At 36.9% G+C, this 14710-nt stretch overlaps 1 protein-coding gene across 1 annotated transcript; it reads left to right on the plus strand.

The window, feature by feature from the left end:
* Positions 1–5809: 5809 nt before the first annotated feature.
* LOC311077195 (uncharacterized protein) lies at positions 5810–9379 on the plus strand (the record flags this gene model as incomplete). Its single annotated transcript, XM_084139026.1, has 2 exons — positions 5810–5820; positions 7777–9379. The coding sequence occupies 2 exons, from the start codon at positions 5810–5812 to the stop codon at positions 9377–9379; spliced, it is 1614 nt and encodes a 537-aa protein (XP_083995152.1).
* Between the last annotated feature and the right edge of the window lie 5331 nt (positions 9380–14710).

Below are 14710 nucleotides of genomic sequence, written 5' to 3' on the forward strand. Positions count from 1 at the left end.
CTCGGACGTCAGGATTTCTTCCCAGCAGCCTTCTTGGCGGTAATAACGGTCCGCAGATCCGTTCTACCCCTCGAAGACTGCTGGGTTTGAGCGCGCCCTCCGTGTCCCCGAGATTTTTGTGGGGGAGCACGGGAGGACACGCTCTGCTTCTGAGTGGCACGATGCTCAGCACCCTTTTTAGAGGAGTGAGGCTGCTCCCGCTCAGCAGCCTCATAGAAAGAACGGCGGGGAAGAAGCTTTTGAAGAGCAGATGCTTGTTTAGCGGCTTCTTGTGATTTTGCATCCGCAATATTTACTGCATCCCCAAATAACCCGGCAGTGGAAACCGGAGCGTCTAACAGAACATGCTTTTCTTTGTCCTTAATATCGCTCAGGTTGAGCCACAGATGCCTCTCAGTAGCCACCAGGGCTGCCATAGACCGCCCGATAGATTTAGCGGTCTCCTTGGTGGCTCTGAGAGAAACATCCGTGGCTCTGCGCAGTTCAGCCACAGTGTCGGGACCGATTCCCCCGCCCTCCTCTAAATCCCCCAATAATTCTGCCTGATAGGCTTGTAAAATAGACATCGTATGCAGACACGCTGCAGCTTGACCAGCGGCTGCATACGATTTATTAATCAGGGAAGATGTCAACTTTACTGGCTTTGAGGGAAGTGTAGGAGCCTTCAGGGAAGATGCCGTTGCTGGAGAGAGATAGCCCGCGAGCGTCTCTTCCACCTTCGGCATCTCCCCATAACCATGCTCTTTATATTGTGAAATAGTGGAATATAGAGAGGTGTGTGGTGTGTAAACTCTGTAAGAGACTGGTCTCCCCCACGATCTCGACACCTCGGTGTGGAGATCGGGGAAAAACGGCAGGCTCCTACGCTGGGGCTGAGCACGAGATGGCAGGAAGCGTTCGGCGAGTTTGCTTTTTGAACGAACGTCCTGCCTATCCTCTGGCCACTCAATAGACAATCTGTCAACTGCTCTCGTGATCACATCGAGCAGTTCTTCAAAAGCATGAGACTGAGGTGGCGAATCCTCAGACTCAGCATCAATACTTACAACATCCAACTCCTCAGAGCTGGATAGTTGCAGTATTGGTGCCTCTATCGGGGGGGAAGAAACCGCAGCGCGTGCTTCCACACCCTGATGAGAGGCACTGGATCTGTCAGTAAGAGGCTGAGATAAGGCAGAGCCCGTCTCAACATCCACTGACAGATCCATTTGCGAACCCCAGGTCTGAGATCGCCGCCGAGCCTCAGCCGCGGCGGGACCCGAGCCCTGGGGAACGTGGTCGGGATTGAACCGAGCCAACCGGGATCGGAGCGTCCGCAATGGAAGCGCACAGCAATGCACACAGTCACCACCCTCGAGTGCTGACTGGGCATGCTCCTCTCCCAAACAAACAACACAAAGAGTGTGTGTGTCACCTCCCGTTAAATAACGCGGGCAGGGATGGACACACACTCGATACTGCTGCTTGCTCGCCATATCTGAATAAATATATATATATATAGACAGACAACACCAAATAACAAGGACAGATTTCAACACAGAGCGCGACTGAAGACTCAGAAAGCTTTCGTTTTCTGTTTCGGGCCGGCTTTTATAGCTTCCTGGTACGTGACGTCACCCGCCTCTGACGTCCCGCTACACCATTGGACTGATTTTACATGTGCTTCAAGACGTCATCACGCAAAGCGTTCCCCATAGCGTCATTCTCGACGCAACGGGAGTTCCCTTGAAAGGGAACTTTCATTTACAACATTGTAAAGATGTCACTTGGACATCAAAAATCAACATTTAAAAGAGATGTCTAATGAACGTTCACTATGTACGTCAATAGTGAACGCTAAAAAGACCTCTAAAAAAGACGTCAAAAACTTTCATTCTGGCTCTTCAGCAGACGTCTTCTGAACGTTCACTTATGTCAGTTGGACGTCAACAGTGAACGTCAAAAAGACGTCTAAAAAAGACGTCATAAAAACTTTCATTCTGGCTCTTCAGTGGACGTCTTCTGAACGTTCACTTTTTATGTCAGTTGGACGTCAACATTGAACGTCAAAAAGACGTCTAAAAAAGACGTCATAAAAACTTTCATTCTGGCTACTCAGTGGACGTCTTCTGAACGTTCGACAAAGACGTTGTAATGACATCGTTTGGACGTGTCTGTGCTCAGTGGGGCAGTTTTGACATCTGGCAAGAAGAGTAATGAAGGCAAGATAAAACAGTCAGACAGAAACAAAGAAAGGGATAGAGAAAAGAATTAAGAAATTAGAGGAAAAAAGACACAAGATACATTATATATTACATAAAGAAATGAATGAAAAACAGTTGTAAGAAAGACAATATATTTGTTTTGTTATTTTTAATTTGTATAGCTGGCCTTCAGTTTTATTTGTCTTTTCATGCAGTGGTTTAATGCATGTATTCCTCCCTGCATCCACTGCTGTGTCCTGTTTGAAAGGGCCTTTACATTTAGTGATTTTAATGCACTTTGTGATTTTATCTGTGAAAAGCGCTTTATAAATAAATGTTACTTGCTTACTTACTTTTACTTAGACATAATACAGTGTTATTAATTTAGTTTCATGCTTTAATTAGAGTATGTGCTCTTAAAGGGATAATTCACCCAAAAATAAAAATCACAGAAATAATTAGATCATCATTTACTCACCCATATGTTGTTCCAAACCTGTATGAGTTTCTTTCTTCTGCTGAACGTACAGCAGAAGAAAGAAACTCATACAGGTTTGGAACAACATGAGGGTGAGTAAATGATGATCTAATTATTTCTGGGTGAACTATCCCTTTAAAATAAGTTTTGTGGCTTGATTTGACCTCATTTTCGTTATATGCTATTCCCATTTTTAGGACTGTGATGACAATGAAGATATTTCCCACATTGAAAAAGGCATTCTGACAGTGATTCCAAAGGGCTCTGCAACCATACCCTACTCCCTGCATCTTGATGCCACAACAACAGCAGTCATTTTGGAAGGTACAGTGGTTGTGGATGAATATGAAAATATTCCACAAGCAATTTGTTTGCTCTTTGAACTAATTTATGCTCTAAACTTATCCTGCAACACTGGACTTCATACAGAGTGATTTTGTCCATTGGCCAAAATTTTAAAGAGAACTGTAGTAAGAAATGTGTCCTGTACTAAACTTGTTAGACTTGTAAGCTCTCCTTTTGACCACTTTATAAAGATGTTAAAAACATTGATCTTTTTATTGTCTTTTTGTTTTCTTGAGTGCAGTATGTGCTTTTTTTTCTCTTCTAAAATGTTGTAGTGGGCCATGTTGATTGGCATGCCTTAAGTAATGTCTCAAATTAATATTGTTTTATGGAGCAAATAAACATTCTAGTGTTGTGCCAAATCTGCTGTCTGTCTTTGTATTCTCAACTTAGAATTTTGAGTAGAACTTGCTTGAGAAATTTAAGGCAATCAGTTTCCACATATTTTGGGGATATTAATTTAATTTTATCAATCAATAAATTTACACTAGAAACAACCTTGTTGTGTTATTTTGGTTTAATACTGTGAAGCTGCTTTGATGCAATCTGTATTGTGAAAAGCGCTATATAAATACACTTGACTTGACTTGACTTGACATATTCCTCTAGTAAAATGAACAAGCAGACATGTTAAAATAACTGTTTTGTTTAAGTTCACCTTACTTAAATCTGTAAGTTGCCTAAACTTTTGAAATTGAGTTACCTCTACTCAAGTTTTATGGTAATCTCTACAAATATGCAAGTTAACTCTACAAAGTAATAGAGAGTAGTATCAAATCAAAAATTATGACCTAATTCACTTGAAAATTTTGAGGCAATCAGTTTCCACAGCTTTTCTAAGTAAAGTCAACTTATTACTTTTTACAGTGAATCACCATTAGATAAGGCTACAGGTATATCTAAAAAGTAAGTCTATTCAACATTATTCTAAGTATTTTTCTTGTGGAGGTAACTTGCGGAGTTAAATAATTAATTAATTTTTTATGGAAAGTGATTGTGACTCAAACTCACTTGAGAGTTTGACCAATATTAATATGGGTCAAATATGGAATCAAATGATTCTTTATTTTCACTTAATTTTCATTAATGGTGAATTTGTGGATGGAAATATGGATGGTTATTTTCATCATTTAGTCAATGCATCATTATGTAAGTGAGTTTCAGATTTGTCATGTCTGTTATGCTGTTTTTTCTCCATTCTTCTGACATTGTATTTTCTCCTTTGCCGTTAATTGACCACCAGATGACGCTAAAGAGCAAGTAAGCTCTGTAAGACGTGAGAAATTAGAAAGTGCCAATGCTATCTCATTGATTGCTATCTCATTGCAAATCATGCGATTTCGATTCACAAGCTTGCGATTCAATTAGAATCCGATTCAATATAGATTATTTTTTGTGTGTGTGTTATATATATATTAGAGAAATTAGAAAGTGCCAATGCTATCTCATTGAATGCTATCTCATTGCAAATCATGCGATTTCGATTCACAAGCTTGCGATTCAATTAGAATCCGATTCAATATAGATTATTTTTTGTGTGTGTGTTATATATATATATATATATATATATATATATATATATATATATATATATATATATATATATATATATATATATACATGTATGATTGATGATTGATGATTCTTTTGCTGAATATTGTTGAGTATTTTTCCATGACATGACTTCAAGTTCAGTTCAAAAGCATTTACCATTGAATAAAATAATTGCTATGTTTTTATTGCAATATCCTTATGTTATTATATTAAAACACTATAAACCGGGCACTTAACAGGTCAGGTAAAACCATGATTCAATACTGTAGCAGTTGTTTAGTTATCTGATGTCAATATAAAATAAAGGTCTGGATAGTTTGTGCTCAGTGTAAACAGGATTTCTTCATTTATGCAGTTGGGTAATTTTTGGTTGAGAGAACAATGTGTTGTACTTCTTCATTTATGTTGTTTCTTTATTCCTTTCATATTGCTTCCTATATATTTATCACATTTCATCTTTATTTTTTGCTACTGTGTAATCTCTTCAGGTTACAATGTTTCTTTCTCTTTTCAGCATCACAGAACAGTGGTGTGAATCAGTCATTTTTGATTATCTTTGCATAATAACTCATAACCTCTTGACTTGTTGAAAGATTTTCTAGAAATTGAGGCTTATCCAACATTTGTGGTGTATCCTCAAAATCTCTCTTGGCATACAAGTTCGATCAGTTCAGTTTTTCTGATTTATTTACAAAAAAAAAAAAAAAAACACAAAAAAACACAACAACAACAACAACAACAACAACAACAACAAATATTTAATAATCACAAAAAAATGAATGCTTTAACTAATCATAACCAAGATAAACTAATCCATAACCAAACCTGCTACTTGCCTGTTATAGAAAACACTTAAATATAGATTTTTCTTCTTTGTGACAAATTAATACATTTAGTCCATTTACCACTATGAATAAATTACTAGATGAAGTACATCTATGACAACATACGCACATGAAAGATGTTGTTCCTGTCATTATATTCAGACTGTTCAGATATTAAATTACATTGAAGACACATTTGGTTGGGAGGGACTTCAGCCAGTTAGGCTTGTTAAATAAACCGGCATTTCCGTCAAAGCTTTTTACTTATCCAGACAATTGACACAGAGGCTGGTGTGTACTAAATATAGTAATAGTTAAAAAAATATACAGTGTTTTACATATAATTAATTGTTTTGCTGTAAGCCGACTGAAGAGTGACAGTGAAGGTCTTCTGTGAGGTCGACACATTCAGTCAGCCGATTATCATGAATTTCGGGTGAGTAGAAATGTGTGTGCTTTCTGTCTGAAACTTTAGTCCGCTTTAAATCTGACACAGAGGTAGTGCGGTAAGATTACATTTTGGCCTGTTAGAATGAATTATAAAATTAATTTGAATGAATTGGAGAAAGCGAGAGATGTGCTCCTGATTGTTAGCATATACACAGTGGCAGACCTAAGATATTTTCTCTTCAACTCTTCAGCAATTGTCAGTTAGACTGTAAGGTCTGTTTCAAAAACTTGCTGAATTCAGTAAACACTGAATGTTAAACATTTTTTGGTTGTCAAACTAAATTAATCACAACAGTTCTATCATTCCTAAATTGAACTCGGTACAAAGGAAAATGTAGAAATGTTCTCGGTTGAATCTCCATGTGCAAGAATGAATATAGTGAGGGCGAAAGCAGACAGAAACTCCTTTGGCACCTTTACATTTTCTGCGCTCGTTTTACATGAGGCGCTGAGGCAATGTTGGCGTGCACACCTGAAACGTCTCCTGTGTGTTGTGGTCGTAAAGATATGGTTTTACATCAATAAAAAAGACACAGAAACAGCAATTGTGAATGGGGAAGCCAAGCTTTTATGATACTGCTGATTTGCAGAAGGAGCACCACAGTAGGGCCAAATTAAAGCACATTATATCAACATCCATTTAAAAGATTTATTTTCACCAATGCTAGAACATATCGGTCAGGTTCATATCAGTCAGGTCCACAGGTTTCTAAATTTAAATACATAAAAAACAATCAACCATACCATTAATTGCAAAACAAAATAAAAATTCACACACACCTTACAATATATAATCAAACAGTCCAAGTTAATATAACTCACATTGCACCACAGTACCATATGAGTATTCCAGAGCAGTAAAGACAAAAGAAAAAGCAGACTGCTGCTATAAACTACTACTCTACGGAAGCAACTCTTCTTAAAGGCCACTAACTGGAGTCACAACAGGCTGCAGTGGTGAACAGTCGGCAGAGCTTCTATGTGGAAATCCCTTTCTCCAAAAATACTGAAGCCTAGTAACAAAGCAAAAACTGTCCTGTTGCAGAGTGGATGTGATTGGGCCTGGTCCTTAGGCCAGGCTCGAAATGCCTCCTCTCTGCCTTTAAGATGGGTCAATCCTGTGCTAATAACACAGCATTGTAGGATTGCAGTCCCCGATGCAATGTTGAGAGACCGTTATTGAAACTGAACGTTTCAGTTACTAACGTAACCTCGGTTCCCAGAGATAAACGGGAACGAGACATTGCGTAAGAGTACCATGTTATTGTGCTTGAACTGTTAGTAGTTGCTTGCCTTCTTCCTCAGTCGAAACATTCTGATGAAATGGTGCTCAGTGTCAGCTTGCATAGGCAAATTGGCCTGCCTATGTGGGTGCGCTGAGATGACATTAGTCTGTGAAATGGCATCTCAGTGATTTCAGTGAGAAAGTGATTTCCCAATAGCGTCAGCTAAACTCAACGCAATCCTGTCTTTGTACTTTTCTGAACTAGCATTGTGTTTATCTCTGAACCATCTGACGCCAAAAGTATACATGCCGTTTTTGCATACACTCGCTTTCACATCATAACTGAAGTAGGTTTTGGGCTTAACTGATATAAAAACTCTGGCATCCAACAATTTAAAAATGGTAACATGACAGCATGCCATGAGAAGACCACAGACCTCGAGGTATACAAATATATATATTTTTTAATTTAAATATCATCTGAATAAATTATCGATAAAATATTTTTAAAAAATCCTAAATATAATTTTTTACAAAATATTCCTAAACTATTGTTTAATATGTTCATATTGAAAACGTATGTAACAATACATCTGTGTATTTATTGCTACTACCAGTTTTTGCTACTACTTCCTACTACTACTGTTGCTACTAATATATGTGTACTTTTTTTGCTACATAAATATTCAGAGAAGCATTTACCTCCTTGTTTTACAGAAAGCCGGGACTTCCACCACGCAAACCAACTCTTATTCATGGAGGTCCTCCAAAACGATACCGTCTGCATACAGAGAGAAAAGTGCTTGATGATTATGGAAAAGTCAGAAAATGGACTTATGGGAAAAAGGACACCAGTAAACAAAACAAAATTGTTCTTCTGGTGGGAGAAACCGGCGCTGGAAAGACGACTCTCATCAACACCATGGTCAATTACTTACTAGATGTGAAGTTTAAGGAAGAAATGTGGTATGAAATCACAGAAGAAGAAGCCAGAGACCAATCAGAATCACAAACCTCTGAAATCACCATGTATGAGGTCTGTCCTTTAAAGAATCCCATATCTCTCACCATCATTGATACTCCAGGATACGGAGACACTAGAGGACTGGAAAAAGATCTGGAAGTTGCTGAGAATTTATCCACACTGTTTCAGAATAATGATGGAGTTCGTGAAGTCGACGCCGTGTGTTTTCTGATTCAAGCATCTAAGAATCGTCTCTCAGACAGACAGAATTACATCATCAGTTCAGTTCTGTCTTTGTTTGGAAAAGACATTGTGAACAACATTGTGTTTCTAATCACACACTCTGATGGTCTGCCACCCAAAAACGTCCTCAGTGCCATTAATAAAGCTAGAATCCCCTGCAGACGAGACCACAAAAAACAACCTGTTCATTTCTTATTCAACAACCGGCAGGCTGACGCCCGTCACAGTGAGAGACGTTACCTTCGTGCTCAAAGAGACGCCTGGGAGGACAGCATGGAAGAGACAAATAAATTTATTCAGTCATTGGATGAAAAGAACAGAAAAAGTTTAGAGTTGACTTCAAATGTCCTGATAGAGCGCATTCAATTCGAAGCATTTATCTGCAACTTACAGCTGCGAATTCAAGAGAAAGAATCAAAGAAGTCTGAAAAAAATCTGATCCAGGAGGCAATGACTCAAAACAAGGAAAAGATTGACAGCTGTAAAAACGTCAACATTAAATTCAAAAAGACTGTCAAAGAGAAAGTTCCCATTAAAAGCGCATCATGGAAGAGCAGGAAAGCGACGACCTGCACCGTCTGTGAGGAAAACTGCCATGAGTTTGACTGCTGGTGGGTTTCTAATCCCAGTAAATGTGAAGTCATGAAAAACGGCTACTGTACCGTGTGTACAGGGAAGTGCCACCACAGCAAACACGTCAAAGAAAACAAGAAATACATCGTCAGCACCTCAACCATTGAGATGGACTTTGATGAATTTAATGAGAAATATGAAAAAGTTCAAGAACAAACTAAGAGATTTTCGGTTATAATGGATCATATTGACAAAGATCTGAAGGAGATTGAGGACCAAAAGTCAATTCTGCTGTTCAATGCTTACAAGAACATCAAGCATCTGTCTCAGATCGCATTAAAGCCAGACTCGGCCTTCACTCTTCAGCATCTGGACTTCTTCATCCCCAGACTGAGAGAGGCTGGGAAAGAAAACTGGGTCCGAGAGCTGGAGGAAATGAGGAGAACCGCTGAAGCTGAAGAAGCAACTAAAGACACTCTGAGTTATCTGAAAGCTGGTCTGACAAAACTGAAAATGGAACGTGTCTTTGGTGGGCAGTGAACAAATGCAGAGAAGACAAGAGATTTAATTACTTTTTGTAAATCTGCACAAATTAACTTCATATAACCATATTATCAAGCTGTTTTAGTATTTATGTAAAAGGCAAGCCCTTCCTGTCCAATCTGTAAGCTCTATAATGATAAATGAATATCTGTAATATTTTGGGGTACTTGATGGTGGTTTTAACAGAAAATACTGCATCCATGAACATTGATGCATTTACTCGTGTTAATCCTGGTTGAACTCTTCTATATTTTATCTCCATCATTTGTTCTCTTTCATTTTTTATTTACGTTGCCTTTATCATGTTATTTCCATTAAGATCAAAACTCTTGTTAAATAAAATAACTAAAATAAATACAAAAATAAATAACCTTTGTATTTTCTTGACCAAGCAAGAAGACCTTATTGTTTTCAGGTAAATAATTAGTGAACGGGTGCAAAAAAAGAAAAATTATTTTAGATTTGTACTTTAAAAAAAAAAAAAAAAACAGAAGTACTGTAATGCAAAACATCTTCAGATGTCTATTTTACTTACAGTTCCAAGCATTATATTCATATGATCCATATGAAACAACAGAAACACATTGAAGATAGAACACAGAAGGTGAATTTCCACTTCAGGAGCCTCATTTATGTTGTTATAAACATAAAACATTTAGCAAAAGTACTGCAGGTATTTGTAAATCTAAGCAGCAATAATATTAATAAAAAAAAACTAAAAAAAAAACTGGTAGCATAGTTACGCAGCTCTAAAGTATAATTATTTAGTACGCATAATTTGGTTCCACACATGTAAATGATCTACAGGCTATAAAATGGCCCAGTGTGAACACACCATTTGTGTCTTAAAAACATGTTAGTTTTATATCACTCAGTCACTTTAAGGGGTCAAATCAAACAGAAATAGCACATTAAAGTTACTAGTTACAAGTTACAACTAGGGGTGTAACGATACACAAAACTGACGGTTCGGTTCACCCCACGGTTTTGACATCTCGGTTCGGTTCGGTTCGGTTCGGTTCAGTGGGGTGGGGGGTTTAGAAATCTAAAATTGATTTTTTTTTTTTTTTTTTACAGTGGTTTAATAACCAAATTCTGTCTTTGTCTTTAAATTAATTAAATTACAATTAAACTTTTCGTAAGGATAAAAAAATAAAAGATCTTCTAATGCTGTAAACTATATAGAGAGCCAACACATTAAACTATAACCTTAAAGGTTAACAACAGAGCCTAGACTTTTAGCCTAATGTCAGATACTATTTATTTTTAGATATAATAATCAACACTCAACATATTGTATGAAAACATGTAAACTGCACATAAGGCAGTTTTCTCATTAACTTATGTTTTCTACTCTAATTAAGTTGGCTTGAGAGAGCCAACTTACTGATATTGTACTTAAACTTATTAAGTTGGCTTGAGAGAGCCAACTTACTGATATTGTACTTAAACTTATTAAGTTGGCTTGAGAGAGCCAACATATTGAAATCCTATTTAAACTTATTATTATTATTAAGTTGGCTTGAGAGAGCCAACATATTGAAATCCTATTTAAACTTATTATTATTAAGTTGGCTTGAGAGAGCCAACATATTGAAATCCTATTTAAACTTATTATTATTAAGTTGGCTTGGAGAGCCAACTTACTGAAATCCTATTTAAACTTATTATTATTATTATTAAGTTGGCTTGAGAGAGCCAACTTACTGAAATCCTATTTAAACTTATTAAGTTGGCTTGAGAGAGCCAACTTACTGAAATCCTATTTAAACTTATTATTATTAAGTTGGCTTGGAGAGCCAACTTACTGAAATCCTATTTAAACTTATTATTATTATTAAGTTGGCTTGAGAGAGCCAACTTACTGAAATCCTATTTAAACTTATTAAGTTGGCTTGAGAGAGCCAACTTACTGATATTGTACTTAAACTTATTAAGTTGGCTTGAGAGAGCCAACTTACTGATATTGTACTTAAACTTATTAAGTTGGCTTGAGAGAGCCAACTTACTGAAATCCTATTTAAACTTATTATTATTAAGTTGGCTTGAGAGAGCCAACTTACTGAAATCCTATTTAAACTTATTATTATTAGTGGTGCTTGCTGAAAGCAAGGCATCACTATTGTTATTGCTCATACTTATTATTAGTGGTGCTTGCTGAAAGCAAGGCATCACTATTGTTATTGCTCATACTTATTAGTGGTGCTTGCTGAAAGCAAGGCATCACTATTGTTATTGCTCATACTTATTAAGTTGGCTTGAGAGAGCCAACTTACTGATATTGTACTTAAACTTATTATTAAGTTGGCTTGAGAGAGCCAACTTACTGATATTGTACTTAAACTTATTAAGTTGGCTTGAGAGAGCCAACATATTGAAATCCTATTTAAACTTATTAAGTTGGCTTGAGAGAGCCAACATACTGATATTGTACTTAAACTTATTATTAAGTTGGCTTGAGAGAGCCAACATATTGAAATCCTATTTAAACTTATTATTAAGTTGGCTTGAGAGAGCCAACATATTGAAATCCTATTTAAACTTATTATTAAGTTGGCTTGAGAGAGCCAACTTACTGATATTGTACTTAAACTTATTAAGTTGGCTTGAGAGAGCCAACATATTGAAATCCTATTTAAACTTATTAAGTTGGCTTGAGAGAGCCAACTTAGTGATATTGTACTTAAACTTATTATTATTATTATTATTATTATTATTATTCTTCTTACTAAAAATTTATCCCCTATCTCCTCCTAGAGCTTTAACTCTACATACTCCAAACTCGGCTCAGACCTTCAGACTATTCTGACTCGAGTTGCTTTATCTTTTCAGACTGATCGGACTTACGGTTTTCCTAAAAATGCCGATCAAAACTCGGAAAAACTCCCATTGACTTGCATTGGGGAGTTCTAAAAAATTCAAATCTAGATTCAAACTGACCAACCGACAAAAATTTAAATCTAAACACCTTGAAGACTTATTCAAACTGCCGTTCTATATACTATATAAGCCATTGAGACTCAATTAAACTAATAAACTCATCTATCTATCTACTTCAAACTATTTTAAACTTTAAACTACTTTAAACTTCAAACTAAATTAAACTTCAAACTAATATAAACTTTAAACTACTTTAAACTTCAAACTTAAGCTTTAACTCATTTAAACTTATAAACTGTAAACTCATTTAAACTTATAAACTGTAAACTAATTTAAACTTATAAACTCAAAACTCATTTAAACTTATAAACTAAACTCAAAAACTTGTACACTTATAAACTCTAAACTCATAAACTCTGAGTGTGTGTGTGTGTGTGTGTGTGTAAACACACACACACACACACACACACTCTAAACTCATTTAAACAAACTCTAAACTCATTTAAACTTATAAACGTAAAACTCAAAAACTCGTAAACTACTTTAAACTTCAAACCACTTTAAACTTCTTAAGTTTAAAGCTCCCAGCTCCCAAGCAACTCCATAGCAACCAAACTTGAGTACCCTAGCAACCGTTTTACAAGACCTATATCTCTGCATCAGAACATCGTATAGAGATGAGGTTTGGCTCTTTTGACTCATGCTAGCAAACAGCACTTCCAACATGCTACACATGCTAGCAGTGAATAGCTACATGCTAATAGCAATTAGTTAAGTGCTAAATCATGCCAAGATCATGCTAAGAACTCTATAAAAACTCCATAGTAACCATCTGTAACAACTACCAACCACCTAGTAACACCATAGCAACCGCCCAGAATACCTTAGTAACCGCCTAGCAACACCATAACAACCACCCAGAACACCCTAGCAACCACCAAGAACACCCAAGCAACCGCCTAGCAACCACCCAGAATACCCTAGCAACTGCCTAGCAACACCATAGCAACCACCCAGAACACCCTAGCAACCACCTAGCAACCACCAAGAATACCCTAGCAACCACCTAGCAACACCATAACAACCACCCAAAACACCCTAGCAACCCACTAGAAAACCCCCAACAAATTTTTAACTGTAAACTACTTTAAACTTCAAACTGATTTAAACTTGAAACTAATTTAAACGTTAGACTAATTTAAACTTTAAACTAATTTAAACTTTAAAGTAATTTAAAATTTAAACTACTTTAAACTTGAAACTAATTTAAACTTTAAACTAATTTAAACTTTAAACTAATTTAAACTTTAAACTAATTTAAACTTTAAACTAATTTAAGCTTCAAACTAATTTAGACTTTAAACTATTTTAAACTTCTAACTAATTTGAACTTTAAACTAATTTAAACTTCAAACTACTTTAAACTCCAAACTGCTTTAAACTTCTTCAAACTTTCTGGTCCAGCTTTCTCAAGCCAACTTAAAGTTTGTCTCGACGAACTTTTTAATCTAGTTATTATTATTATTCTTCTGTTAAAAACTGTTGACTCAAACTCGTCCTAGAGCTTTAACTCTACATACTCCAAACTCGGCTCAGACACTCAAACTGATCTGAAGTTAGTTGCTATATCTTTTCAGACTGATCGGACTTACGGTTTTCCTAAAAATGACGATCAAAACTCGGAAAAACTCCCATTGACTTACATTGGGGAGTTCTAAAAACATTTGAATCCAAACTGCCGTTTTCACACACACAGACTCCAAAGGGCCTGACAGCCCTGCGTCTCTCCCTCTCTCTCTCCCTCAGAGGATTTATATTATCAAGCAACCAATAAGTAATGGCCTAAAATCTTCATAGCCACACCATAGCAACCAGTTTCAGCACCCTAGCAACCACTAAGAGCTCCCTAGCAACCACCCTAAACCAAAAAAATTTTTTTTTTACATTTTTTGGTATTTTTTAACGCAATATTACACTCGTGGCCTTGCGATATTGCTCCATGCTTGTGCCTATTCGGCCATAGGCACGAGGCCGCAGGCCGAGTGCCGTACTGAAGGCACTCGTTATTAAAGATTTTAAGAACTCTATAAAAACTCCATAGTAACCATCTTTGACAACTACCAACCACCTAGTAACACCATAGCAACTACCAAAAATACCTTAGCAACCATCTTGAACACCCTAGCAACATCTAGAAATGCTCTAGTAACCACCAAATATACCCTAGCAACCACCCAGAACACCCTAGCAACTGCCTAGCAACCCCCCAGAACACCTAGCAACTGCCTAGCAACCACCCAGAACACCTAGCAACTGCCTAGCAACAACCCAGAACACCCTAGCAACCGCCTAGCAACACCATAGCAACCTGCCAGAACACCCTAGCAACCGCCTAGCAACCACCCAGAATACCTTAGCAACCGCCTAGCAACACCATAGCAACCACCC

The sequence above is a fragment of the Abramis brama genome (genome assembly GCF_963993115.1).
Source record: "Abramis brama genome assembly, contig: SCAFFOLD_62, whole genome shotgun sequence".
In the NCBI taxonomy this organism is placed as follows: Eukaryota; Metazoa; Chordata; class Actinopteri; order Cypriniformes; family Leuciscidae; genus Abramis; species Abramis brama.